At 39.1% G+C, this 14428-nt stretch overlaps 1 protein-coding gene across 4 annotated transcripts in view; it reads left to right on the forward strand.

Moving 5' to 3' along the window:
• The first annotated feature begins 3365 nt into the window (after positions 1 to 3365).
• The window catches only part of si:ch211-266g18.6 (synaptotagmin-like protein 2), a 43305-nt gene continuing 32242 nt past the window's right edge, over positions 3366 to 14428 (forward strand). Inside the window, exons 1-7 of one of the 4 annotated variants that reach the window (XM_055864214.1) lie at positions 3748 to 3830; positions 6234 to 6330; positions 7530 to 7675; positions 7898 to 7991; positions 8559 to 8604; positions 8694 to 8736; positions 8833 to 10359. In XM_055864214.1, coding sequence (XP_055720189.1) covers positions 7573 to 7675; positions 7898 to 7991; positions 8559 to 8604; positions 8694 to 8736; positions 8833 to 10359 — 1813 coding nt within the window. In that variant the 5' untranslated portion in view covers positions 3748 to 3830; positions 6234 to 6330; positions 7530 to 7572. The other 3 variants (XM_055864211.1, XM_055864212.1, XM_055864213.1) reach the window with 3 other exon arrangements.

Genomic DNA, 14428 nt, shown 5'->3' on the forward strand with positions numbered 1-14428 from the left:
TTGGGATGCTTTTTCATATATCTGTTGAGCTGTGCTGGGCTAACTGTGCTAGGCTAGCGCTTGACCAATGCTAGTGCTGACTTATGCTAGCTTATGTTGTTAGCTAATATAACGATATATTGTGTTTTCGCTGTAAAACACTTCAAAAATCGGAAATGTTGGCTTTATTCACACGATATCTGTCTTTCATTAGCTATCCACCATATGTTTTTCTGAAATGTTTTATGAGGTGTAATTAGTAGCCGACGTTGGTGTATGTATTTTCTCTGGCTACTCCCGTCTGGATTCAGACTCTAGCTATGTGTTAGCATTTATGTTAGCATCAATGTAAAACTGATTTATAGCTAAAATATGCACTTTTTATGAACAAAACATAGATTTATTGTGTAACATGTTATATGACTGTCATCTGAGGTAGTTTTTTCTGGGCTCTTTAGGTTGGTTTTAGTTTATTTCGGTTGGCTTGTGCATGCTACTTGAATCATAATTCATACTTCATAATCATATCCATACGTGTCTGTCCACTTTTGTATTTGGTGGTGAGCTAACATAAATATATGTGGTGTTTTCTCTGTAAAACATTAAAAAAATCGGACATGTTGGCTGGATTGACAAGATGTTTATCTTTCAAATGCTGTATTGGACTTGTTAATGTGTAAAAGTTAAATATTTTTAAAAAATAGATTTTGAATTTCGCGCCCTGCAGCTGTTGTCATTGTCGTACCGAATTCGGGCTTGCAGCCCAAACAGGTTTTAACATACACTTAACTAGTTTTTCAACCACTCCACAAATTTCTTGTTAACAAACTATAGTTTTGGCAAGTCGGTTAGGACATTAACTTTGTGCATGACACAAAATAATTTTTGTGATAATTGTTTACAGACAGATTATTTCACTTATAATTCAATGTATCACAATTCCAGTGGGTCAGAAGTTTACATACACTAAATTGACTGTGCCTTTAAACAGCTTGGAAAATTACAGAAAATTACGTCATGGCTTTAGAAGCTTCTGACAAGCTAATTGATATCATTTGAGTTAATTGGAGGTGTACCTGTGGATGTGTTTCAAGGCCTACCTTCAAACTCAGTGCCTCTTTGCCTGACATGGGTAAATCTAAAGAAATCAGGCAAGACCTCAGAAAAAGAATTGTAGACCTCCGCAAGTCTGATTCATCCTTGGGAGCAATTTCCAAACACCTGAAGGTACCACGTTCATCTGTACAAACAATAGTATGCAAGTATAAACACCATGGGACCACGCAGCCGTCATACCGCTCACGAAGGAGACGCGTTCTGTCTCCTAGAGATGAACGTACTAGATGAACAACAGCAAAGGACCTTGTGAAGATGCTGGAGGAAACGAGCACAAAAGTATCTATATCCACAGTAAAATGAGTCCGATATCGACATAACCTGTAAGGCCACTCAGCAAGGAAGAAGCCACTGCTCCAAAACCGCCATAAAAAAAGCCAGACTACGGTTTGCAACTGCACATGGGAACAAAGATCGTACATTTTGGAGAAATGTACTCTGGTCTGATGAAATAAAACAGAACTGCTTGGCCATAATGACCATCATTATGTTTGGAGGAAAAAGGGGGATGCTTGCAAGCCGAAGAACACCATCCCAACCGTGAAGCACGGGGTGGCAGCTTCATGTTTTGGGGGTACTTTGCTGCAGGAGGGACTGGTGCACTTCGCAAAATATATGGCATCATGAGGAAGGAAAATGATGTGGATATATTGAAGCAACTTCTCAAGACATCAGTCAGGAAGTTAAAGCTTGGTTGCAAATGGGTCTTCCAAATGAACAATGACCCCAAGCATACTTCCAAAGTTGTGGCAAAATGGCTTAAGTACAACAAAGTCAAGGTATTGGAGTGGCCATCACAAAGCCCTGACCTCAATCCTATAGAAAATCTGTGGGAAGATCTGAAAAAGCGTGTGCGAGCAAGGAGGCCTACAAACCTGACTCAGTTACACCAGCTCTGTCAGGAGGAATGGGCCAAAATTCCCCCTACTTATTGTGGAAAGCTTGTGGAAGGCTACCTGAAATGTTTGACCCAAGTTAAACAATTTAAGGCAATGCTACCAAATACTAATTGAGTGTATGTAAACTTCTGACAAACTGGGAATGTGATGAAAGAAATAAATGCTGAAATACATCATTCTCGCTACTATTATTCTGACATTTCACTTCTTCAAATAAATTGGTGATCATACCTGACCTAAGACAGGGAATTTTTACTAGGATTAAATGTCAGGAATTGTGAAAAACTGAGTCTAAATGCATTTTGCTTATGTAAACTTCCGACTTCAACTGTACATACAGGTATCATATCTTCTATATGTCATACCTGCACAGATACTGTATTTTCAAAAGCTAATTGATAGACAAGGAAATAAGAAAAGAAAATACCATTTATTGTCTTGAAACTATCTAAGCCTATAAATACACTGAGTTTACAAAACATTCAGAACACGTTTATATTGAGTTGCACCCCGCTTTCCCCTCAGAACCGCCTCAATTCGTCAGACCATGGACTACAAGGTGTCGAAAGGACCATTCTTGATACACACGGGAAACTGTTGTGCATTAAAAAAAGCTGCAGCTTTGCCATTTTTGAAAAGGCACTGAAATCTTTTGTCACCCTCTGAATGGCACACCTACATGATCCATGTCTCAATTGTCTCAAGGCTTAAAAATAATTTTCTGACCTGTTTCCTCCCCTTTATCTACACTGATTGAAATGGATTTAACAGGTGACATCAATAAGGGATTATAGCGTTCACCTAGATTCACCTGGTCAGTCTATGGCGTGGAAGAACAGGTGTTCCTAATGTCTTGTATACTCAGTGTATAGCTCACTATGGGATGATCATAAATAAATAAATTGTCCCTCCTTAGAAAAAGTCAATATAGCAAGTTTCAGTTTGATAGGGTGTGTCAGAACACATGACGTGCCTGTTTCCACAAGAATGTGTCTGTCTGTAAACAATTCCATTATGCCTTGAGGTTGGGTTTTCATAAAGCAATGACAATGATTTACCCAAGCATTAGGTAAGGGTGTTCACTCTGCAACAAGGTTAAACCCTTCTCAGTGTTAATGGAGAAGGTTGCTGAAATAGTTCATTAGTGAAGCCTTGATACAAAGTTGCCCATAGCTTTCATTACGCTGGGAAACAGACTGGATTAAGTAATTCATTTCCTACTTCTCCTTAGATTCTAAAATCTTGACATTATTGACAAAATGTCTGTGCCCATAGTGCCCACCCCACAGCATTTTTCCCCTGGACAATGGCGTTGCACTGCAAATCATTAACAGCACTCTTATTGACAAAGGACCTTTCACTGTTTACATTATTACATCATTCATTGCCAGTTCGGGCCAAACACTTTGGTATATGTGTTGGAACTCAGTAGCTGCATGTCCACTCATTAGATTAGCTGTTTTAAATTTAGATAATTTTTTGGGACATGTAAAGAATATATGCCATACTTTCACCTTTCATCGGTCAATGTGTTTTTCCTCTTTCCTCAAAGTAGATTAACCGGTTTGGCACCTTTTTTTATTTACATTCACTGGTGTGTGAAGACTGAAAACAAAACTCCTTTTTCTCCTCATTTGTATCTTTGGGACTCTTTTGGAATTACTGCTTTAAAAAAAAAGTTTTAAACGGACATAAACTTCATGTCATGATGAAGTCCCCAAAGGATTTATTGGAGTTTCTGGACCTGAGTCATCTGTCCACAGATGAGGAATTGGCAATCCGGCAGGTGCTTCAGCGAGATGACAACCTCAGGAAGCGAGAGACTGGACGCATACGGTAATTCATTTATGGCCTTGGTGGCAATAAATGTCTTGATATTGTTGGGTCGCTATTGTTGTATCACTTGCCACTTTAAACAATGCCACTTAATATAATGTTTACATAACACACATTACTCATCTCTTATGTATATACTGTACTCTATACCATCTACTGCATCTTGCCTATGCCATTCTGTACCATCACTCATTCATATATCTTTATGTACATATTCTTCATCCCTTTACACTTGTGTGTATAAGGTAGCTGTTGTGAAATTGTTAGGTTAGATTACTCTTTGGTTATTACTGCATTGTCGGAACTAGAAGCACAAGCTTTTCGCTACACTCACATTAACATCTGCTAACCATGTGTATGTGACTATAACATTTGATTTGATTTGATTCGAATACATGCTGAGAATGAACATTCCCTATTTCATGATAGTTAATGTTGTGCTCGGGCACTGATGTTCGGCGATTATGCATGGCTCGCAGTCCGGCATTCCAATTCATCCCAAAGGTGTTCGATGGGGTTGAAGTCAGGGCTCTGCAGGCCAGTCAAGTTCTTCCACATCCACTGTATCTCGACAAACCATTTCTGTATGGACCTCGCTTTGTGCACGGGGGCATTGTCATGCTGAAGCAGGAAAGGGCCTTCGCTAAACTGTTTCCACAAAATCGGAAGCACAGAATCGTCATTGTATGCTGTAGCTATAAGATTTCCCTTCACTGGAACTAAGGGGCCTAGCCCGAACCATGAAAAACAGCCCCAGACCAGGTAGTGTTCTCCTTGCATCCTCCAAACCCAGATTAGTCGGTCGGACTTCCAGATGGTTAAGCGTGATTCATCACTCCAGAGAACGTGTTTCCAGTGCTCCAGAGTCCAATGGCGGTAAGCTTTACACCACTACAGCTGACTCTTGGCATTGCGCATGGGGATCTTAGGCTGCTCGGCCATGGAAACCAATGTCATGAAGCTCCCGACGAACAGTTCTGGTGCTGATGTTGCATCCAGAGGAAGTATGCATTCAAATATAAATACAGCCTAGGCTACATAGCAGAGTTGGGGTCAATTCCATTTCAATTCCAGTCAGTTGAGGAAGTACAATGAAATTCCAATTCCCATTCCAATTCTCTTCAGTGAGTGTTGCAACCGAGGACATACAATTTTTACGCGCTATGCGCTTCAGCACTTGGCCGTCCCATTCTGTGAGCTTGTGTGGCCTACCACTTCGTGGCTGAGCCGTTGTTGCTCCTAGACGTTTCCACTTCACAATAACAGCATTTACAATTTACAATTGACTTGTTGGAAAGGTGGACGCTGAAAGTCACTGAGCTCTTCAGTATGAGACATTCTACTGCCAATGTTTGTCTATGGAAATTGCATGGCTGTGTGTTCGATTTTATACACCTGTCAGCAATGGGTGTGGCTGCATTAGCCTAATTTAAAGTGGTGTCCACATACCTTTGTATACACAGTGTATTCGGAAGGCATTCAGACCCATTGACTTTTTCCACATTTTGTTACTTTACATCCTTATTCTAAAATGTATTAAACAGTTTTTCCCCCATCTCAATCTACACACAATGCCCCGTCATGACAAAGTGAAAATATTTTTTATTTGTTTTTTTTTGCAAATGTATAAAAAATACAACTGAAATATCACATTTACATAAGTATTCAGACCCTTTACTCAGTACTTGTTGAAGCAGATTTGGCGGGTGCACTTCACAAAATATATGGCATCATGAGGCAGGAAATGTATGTGGATATATTGAAGCAACTTCTCAAGACTACAGTCAGGGAGTTAAAGCTTGGTTGCAAATGGGTCTTCCAAATGAACATTGACCCCAAGCATACTTCCAAAGTTGTGGCAAAATGGCTGAAGGACAACAAAGTCAAGGTTTTGGAGTAGCCATCACAAAGCCCTGACCTCAATCCCATAGAAAATTGTGGGCAGAACTGAAAAACCGTGTGCGAGCAAGGAGGCCTACAAACCTGACTCAGTTACATCAGCTCTGTCAGGAGGAATGGATCAAAATTCACCCAACTTATTGTGGGAAGCTTGTATAAGGCTACCTGGAACGTTTGACCGAAGTTAAACAATTTAAAGGCAATGCTACCAAATACTAATTGAGTGTATGTAAACTTCTGACCCACTAGGAATGTGATGAAAGAAATAAAAGCTGAAATACATCGTTCTATCTGCTATTATTCTGACATTTCACATTCTTAAAATAAAGTGGTGATCCTAACTGACCTAAAACAGGGAATTTTTACTAGGATTAAATGTCAGGAATTGTGAAAATCTGAGTTTAAATGTACTTGGCTAAGGTGTATGTAAACTTCCTACTTCAACTGTATATAGTCAGGTGTGTGCCTTTCCAAATCATGTTAAATCAATTGAATTTACCACAGGTGGACTCCAATCAAGATGCAGAAACATCTAAAGGATGATCAATGGAAACAGCATGTACCTGAGCTCAGTTTCATAGCAAAGGGTCTGAATCCTTATGTAAATAATGTATTTATGTTTATAAAACTTTTTTTATTTGCAATTTCTTTTTAAAAGCTGTGGTTTTTGCTTTGTCATTATGGGGTATTGTGTGTAGATTGATGAGAATTATATTGATTTTTAATACATTTTAGAATACATTTGTAACGTAACAAAACGTGGAAAAAGTCAAGGGGTCTGAATAATTTACGAATGCACTGTGTAGTGTATCTCAATGCAGTTAAATACGTATTTGGATTTATATTTAACAAAAAATAAAAACACAACATGTAAAGTGTTGGTCCCATGTTTCATGAGCTGAAATTAGGTTGCAGAAATGTTCCATACTCACACATTTGTTTTCCTCCCTCTTACTGAGCACTTATCCTTTGCCAAGATAATCCATCCACCTGACAGGTGTGGCATATCAAGAAGCTGATTAAACAGCACGATCATTACACAGGTGCACCTTGTGCTGAGGACAATAAAAGGCTAGTTTTGTCACACAACACAATGCCACAGATGTCTCAAGGTTTGAGTGAGCATGCAAATAGCAATGCTGACTGCAGGAATGTCAACCAGAGGTGATGCCAGATAATGTAATGTTAGTTTCTCTACCATAAGCCTCCAACGTCGTTTTAGATAATTTGGCAGAACGTTCAACAGGCCTCACAACCGCAGACCACGTGTAAACACACCAGCCCAGGACTCCCACATCCAGTTTCTTCATCTGAGACTAGCCACCCGGACAGCTGATGAAACTGAGGAGTATTTCTGTCTGTAATAAAGCCCTTTTGTGGTGAAAAACAGACTCTGATTGGCTGAGCCTGGCTCCCCCAGTGGGTGGGCCTGGGAGGGCACACCCATTGCTGCCCCCATGCCCAGGCATGTGAAATCCGTAGATTAGGTCCTAAAGAATTGATTTCAATTGACTGATTTCCTTATATGAACTGTAACTCAGTAAAATTATTGAAATTGTTGCATGTTGTGTTTATATTTTTGTTTAGTATAGATTACTTGAAATTAATACTGTTCATCTGTTATATTTAGCCCTTCAGCCCAAATTTAAGAGCTGATTTGAACATCTACACCTTTGAGAAGATTTACAATGCAGTAGATTCATGTTAATAGAGACCAACATTTTTGTTGGAATATTTACTAAAATAATCAGGCTTTTCATTTACTACTTTTCCATCTGCTTTATTGTCTATTGGTGGCAGTCGTCTGCAAATCTCCATTCCTGACCCTAAAAAGCTCAAAATTATGACCGGGGAGTGGTTTGAAGAGCTCCGGACACATCGCTATGGACGACATTCAGACGTAACAGAAGTTCTGAGGTCTTCAATGAGGAGAAAGAAGACAACAGGTATAGATTTTGTACTGATTACCATGAATCAGTTAAATAATTACACTCTCAATCAATGAAAGAATAATTCATATTTTCCATATTCTGACTTCAACCCCTTTTTCAGTCATCTCCCACTGTCACTCCTCAGAGAGAAGGATAAAGACTGTAGTTACATTATTCATACAGAGGGATGGGCTGACCGAAGGTAAATAATCTGAGTGATCATTGTCTGCTTCTTAGCCTTTAGGACTAGTACTTTCAGCGATGTCGGACAAACAGAAAACAAAGAAGGAGAAAAGGAGAAGAAGGACCCTCAAACCAAGACTTCTGAGATGTAAGTTTATTCTAAGAGTAGCCTACAATATCAAGATTTCTGGTCACACGGGGAATACAAACATACACATTGCAGAGGCTTAAGCATTGAACAGTGAATTGCTGTCTCCTAATAGAAGATACATGTGTTACAAGAGCAAACTTCTGGCAATAAAAGCTTCAGAAGACTTCTGTGCTGGTATTACATAATTATGCTTCATGGCTTGGTTTTTCTATGCCAGAGAATAACTTTTACTGTTACTGCAAGGTGTTTTCAAATCAAATCAAATTATATTTGTCACATGCGCCGAATACAACAGGTGTAAACCTTACTGTGAAATGCTTACTTACATTACATACTTACTTACTTGTCTTATCAACAATTGCATGAAGCTTTGAAAATTGATACTCAAGAAATACCTATTTGTCATTCAAACATTTTAATTTTGCCAAAGATACTATTTTTTTTTAAATAATTCTACACCTTTCATTCTTGCACTGACATTTGAAGTACTGCATATGCACATTAAGTACTTATATTCTTATTGTTTGAGTACAACTACTTGCAATCTTTCTTTTCCACTCATAGCCAGAAACCAGACGCAAGTTTCCTCAACCCATCTTTTCGTGAAAAGGTTTGTTTTATTGCATTATTATTTGAGACAAAACTTTCTTTCACTTTAATCAAAGAGTTGATACATAATAACACAATTGTGATCCTCAGGCTAACCAGGAACTTAGCAATGAGGAAAGCACTGTGGATACTGGTGAGTATGAAATATTTAGCAGCTGTGGAAGGTTCCACCGAACCCTATCCCGGCAGGCCAACCGTAAACTAAACCTGAACTTTTCCTTTATTACAGACAACACCGCTGTTGATGTTCCTGAATGGAAACATCCACTCTACAGGTCTCATGAGGGGCCTGCTAGTGAGGAAAAATGTACCAACCCATTTACATCTCAAAATCAAGAGATGCCATGCTCTAGCACAACTGACACTGTCCACCAACCACCAGACAGGAAACCTGGACAAGAAAACAAGACAGAATCTGCTTATATTCCCAATGCCGTTCTTGAGTCTCAGCTCGGTCCTATCAACGTATCTAGTCCCGACCCTCAAACCAAACCATCAACCGAATCCCTGGACACTATTATGAATCTGAAGTCTAGCAGAAAGCTGGTGTTTCCCCCTGAAATAAAGGGTGATCCAGAGAAGAACAGCTCTGTAATGTATGTAGACCCCTATGTATGGACACAACCAGAGTTGAAAAGTAGCGTCATAGAGGCCGAGCCAAAAGACATAGAGATGGCCATAGGAGCAACTAAAACAATAGTGACATTGCCTAGGGTTGACACACATAATAGGTCAGAGGATAGCACCATTGGTTTTGATGTTGAGCATTCAGGGCATGAGTCTCTCACTACTCCGTCTTTTGAGATCTGGGCACAGAGCAGCCACATAAGGCCAAAGCCAAAAGAGGTCAACTTTACCTTTGGAAAGACAAATACCACAGGGACTCCACCTAGTGGTGACACTCTGACCCAATCAGAAGATAAGTTCAACAACAGGAGACCTGATGATGAAGTTCCAGAACATGAGGGGCCTCATAGCATGCAATCTTCCGAGGTCAAGTATGAGAAGGAGAAATGTCAGCTTGAATATGATGATATGCTGGGGCTGGAATGTGTTAGGCTAAACCAAGATGTTTCAACAGAGAGCCAAGAACTTCAAACGGACCAAAGCCACAGTGAAATGCCATCACTTGAGGATGCATTCTCTCTCCAGAGAAATGACCCGTTGCCTACCATTGAGTCCTTCAAATGTACAGAGAAACCTCAGTACTTGCTCCCCGAAGGACCACAGGACATACTCACCATAGACAAACATGTTCCTGTTGATGAATCATCTATCTTCAAAGAGGCCAGACCCAAAAAGGACCTAGTTTGTTCAGAGGAGTCTCTACCATTTGCTGTTCATTTTCTAGGTGAAGTCGTCATTTCTAGCCATCCGCATACATCAAAGGAAGACGAAGAGAAGGAAGTGTCCACGTTTAGAAATGATTCTCTCTCAGAGACTGCAATTGTTGGTGGCATGAAACATGTAACAAAGATGGACCATAGGGTTTCTCCAAGAGATTTTGATGAAGAGAGGAAACACGGAAAGATGGATGTAAAGAAGTCTACTGAATCTCTAAGCAGAGCAGTGGATGGGCAGACATGTGTTACTTTAGATGGAGAGGAGGCAGATGTATTTAAGGAAAGGAATACTTTGAAGTCCAAGCTGTCTCCAAATGGAGACTTTCAAAAAGTGAATCAGAAGACTGGAAAATGTCTCATTCCCACACTAGTGGTCAATTCCCCTGAATCCCCAGTGACAGATGACACTGAAGGTAAGAGGTCCCTCTATTTTGCAGTTTAAACTTTGGTGTGGAGCTCTCTATTATTTTTCAGTTTCACATGCCACAACATGTTGCGACGCTTTCGTTAGCCGAACTAACATGATAAAATTCCATCCTGATCTCGTGATTTCAAATCTGTTGCCTTCATAACCGTGTTTGTGCTTGCTGTTGTTAGAAAAGAGGTTCAGAATGAAAGTACTTTACAGTGTTTCCTCGTTTGCAACACAGCTTCAAGCTATGACATTTGAGGAATATCATGACACACCTTTGACTTATAAAAAAATATATATACATACAGTCCCAGTGAAAAGTTTGGACACACCTACTCATTCAAGGATTTTCCTTTATTTTCTACAGTGGCTCCTCAATTAAAAGTTTTGAGATTATGCCGCGGGGAATTTGTGGTTTAGAACGTTACCCCGCATTACTGTGTCATTGCCCCAGACCACCACAAGGGGGAGGTACAGCACTGGTTATGCTTTTGGGTCCCAAGGCGATACTGTGTCTCTGACAATGAATGAGCAATATAAACCAAATAGAAACGGATAATTGTGCACAACTTCAAAATTTAATTTCAATGAACTGAATGATGAGGATGAAGAAGGTTATTGTAAGAGAAACTAAAATATTCATTTATATTCCAGTTAGTTCTTTGTGGTTATCCTGACCCGGATGCCATGGGTACAGTATTATAGTCTCTAAAATGAGCAATATTGTCATTATCCTTTCATAATGCATCCTTATTTACAAAGCGATTATTATTATTAGATATACTCACAGACCAGATTTGCCCTAACAAAAAATTCCCCTTAGATATTAATTTATAATCCTCCAATACTTTAAATGTAATTATTGGTGGAGAGACATATAGATTACAAAATAGTTGGGAAGTGATTCCATGGCATGGAATTGACATGCAATTTTCTGTTCCTCCTGAAAGCCCTAAAACGCACTTTAAACATTTGGATAATAAAGCATCTAAAGGCTGACCTTTAGAATCCTCCAATCCTCTAAATGTAATTATTGGCGGAGAGTCACGTCATTGGCGAAGATTGAGGCGGAGAATGACCTGTTTAAATTATTTGAGCAAAAAATATTCAATTTTATTTGGAATGGCAATGATACTTATCACTTAACTAAATTGTTGGAAAGAGATTTTTAACTCCAAAATTCATGCACCTGCGAAATGTCAGATTAAGTATATACTGTACAGGATTCCTTGAGAAAAATACAAAATTAATGGAAGGGGGAAAACTGTTTTCGAACACTTGTTTTTCACAAGGGCTATTGCTATTAGCAGGACAATAGACACGACGTGGTCCCAAAAACACCTCTCTGACATAGGGTCCAGCATATCTCCTAATAATGTATTTGAATTTCTCTGTTTAAGTAGTGTTTTGATACTTTGTGCAATGTAATTGATCAGCATGAAAAACTTTGTGGATGGGGCCTCCCAAGTGGCTCAGCGGCCTAAGACACTGCATCGCAGTGCAAACTGCGTTGCTACAGATGCTGGTTCTATACCCGTGCTGGCCGTGACCAGGAGACCCATGAGGCGACATACAATTGGCCCAGCGTTGTCCATGTTAAGGGAGGGTTTGGCCAGCCGGGATGTCCTTGTCCAAAAATTAGGCACGGTGGGCTTTTGGTTTCTCTCCCTCTAAAAACAAAAATACATTTTTCTAAATAACAAATTGGCTTTATTTGCAATTTAGTAAGAATGTCTCACCCCATGTTCAAGAATAGCCTTTTTCCCTTTATTCCGATTAAATCGCTCACTTTCGGTTATTTGAAAACAAAATAATCTCCAAAATATTGTTATTTTGTTTAATCCACCAGAAAAATAATACAACAAATATTGTGGTTAAACTCAAATATATTAATTGATAAAAAAAAAACCTTATCAATTGGAACTTTCAACAAGTGGAAGGGGGAAAAATTATTATTATTAACTCTGCATTATAATTATATAAAAGTCCCTTAGATATTCTGTGTTTTTATTTACAGTAGTGATGGACAGCTGGAGGTATTTTGTTTTTCACAAGCGTAGCTGGTTGTGAATTCTGCAAACAACGTTTCTAGGATGGGCTATTAGCAGGACAATAGACTCTTCAACCTTTACAAAAGGATAGTCTAATAGCTCGGCTACTGTAGGTGTGATTCTGATGTGCAGGCAGTCCTTGATTGACTTATGTGAAAGCAGGTTCCTGTCGTGAGTCTATATTGCGCTCATAGAGGAAAAAGAGGACTCACAGGTTTAACCTGTTGAGGATGGGGGCGCTGTTGAGACTATTTATGCTAATCGTGTAATTTTTGAAACGGCTTCCCACAAAATCCTTGATCGTACAATATGCATATTATTATTATTATTGGATAGAAAACAGTCTATAGTTTCTATAGGAGTTGAAATTTTGTCTCTAAGTGGAACAGAGCCCATTCTACAGCAATTTCCCTGACATGGAGTCAGATTTCAGAAATTTTGGCCACTGTTCTGGAGTCAGTTAAAAGGGCACTGTTATTGCTATGACTATACGGACACTGCTTACGTCTTCCCCTGGATGCCTTTACGTGATGACGATTTGAATGGGGTCGATTGCGCGTTCACAGGCCCTATAAATAAAAAAACCCTGTAGGTAGGAGCTCCTTTGCAGCTGCGTAATGCGCGTGGAGGACATCGACCTGCTATTTTTCCAAGCGTTAGTTTAGCCTGTTATATTTTTCCGGTCATGTTTTTACTCTTTATAGGAGTTAAAAACATCATAAGGTAGTTAATTTAAAGCGTTTTATAGCAATTTATATCCGTTTAGTGCGATTTTGGGACATTTATTTCTTTAACGCTGTGAATAGCTGGGCACGCTCCCAGTTCATCCCGAACGCAGTTGGCATTTCCACATGGCAAGAGGACAGCTTTCCACCAAAAGACGATTACTCCCAAGAAAGGATCCTTTGCCCAAGATACTGATGGAAGAACAGCTCAAAGTAGGACATTTTTATTATGATAAATCGTGTTTCTGTCGAAAAATTTTAGTGGCTTAGGACGCCATGTTTTTTGACGTAGCTTCGCTTGGCGCAAACTGTATTGAAAAGTAAGGATAAATAAAAAAATGTAATTCCGCAATTGTATTAAGAATTAAATTGTCTATCAATCGATGTCCACCCTATATTTTTTAGTCACGTTTATGAGTATTTATGTATAAGAGTAGATCACTGTCTAAGTGGCGCAAGGACATTTTCTGACCAGCTGAGCTACATTTCACATTGTCTAACCATGATTTTGGTGGCTAAATATAAACATTTTCGATCAAACTCTATATGGATTCTGTAATATGATGTTACAGGAGTGTCATCTGAAGAATTCTGAGAAGGTTAGTGAAAAAATTAATATATTTTGGCGATGTTGACTTTTATCGCTCACTTTGGCTAGAATCAATGCTGGGCTGCTATGTGCTATGTGCTATGCTAATATAACGATTTATTGTGTTTTCGCTGTAAGACACTTAGAAAATCTGAAATATTGTCTGTATTCACAGGATCTGTGTCTTTCGATTCGTGTATGCTGTGTATTTTTACGAAATGTTTGATGATTAGTAAGTAGGTAAACACGTTGCTCTAAGTAGTTTTTCTATTCCATTTGTGACGGTGGGTGCAATTGTAACCTATGCCATCTACCTGAAATATGCACTTTTTTCTAACAAAACCTATCCCATACCATAAATATGTTATCAGACTGTCATCTAATGAGTTTTTTTCTTGGTTAGGGGCTATAAATATCTTAGTTTAGCCGAATTGGTGATAGCTACTGGTGTTGGTGGACAAATAAAAGATGGTGGATTATGCTAATGTGTTTTTAGGTAATAGATGTACATCTTTACATATTGTGTCTTCCCTGTAAAACATTTTAAAAATCGGACATGTTGACTGGATTCACAAGATCTGTGTCTTTCATTAGCTGTATTGGACTTTAATGTGTGAAAGTTAAATATTTAAAAAAAATATTTTTTTTGAATTTCGCGGCACTGGTTTTTCAGTGGGGGTGGGGGGGGAGTGCCGCTAGCGGCAC

This window comes from Salvelinus fontinalis, chromosome 16 (assembly GCF_029448725.1).
Source record: "Salvelinus fontinalis isolate EN_2023a chromosome 16, ASM2944872v1, whole genome shotgun sequence".
NCBI classification, from domain to species: Eukaryota; Metazoa; Chordata; class Actinopteri; order Salmoniformes; family Salmonidae; genus Salvelinus; species Salvelinus fontinalis.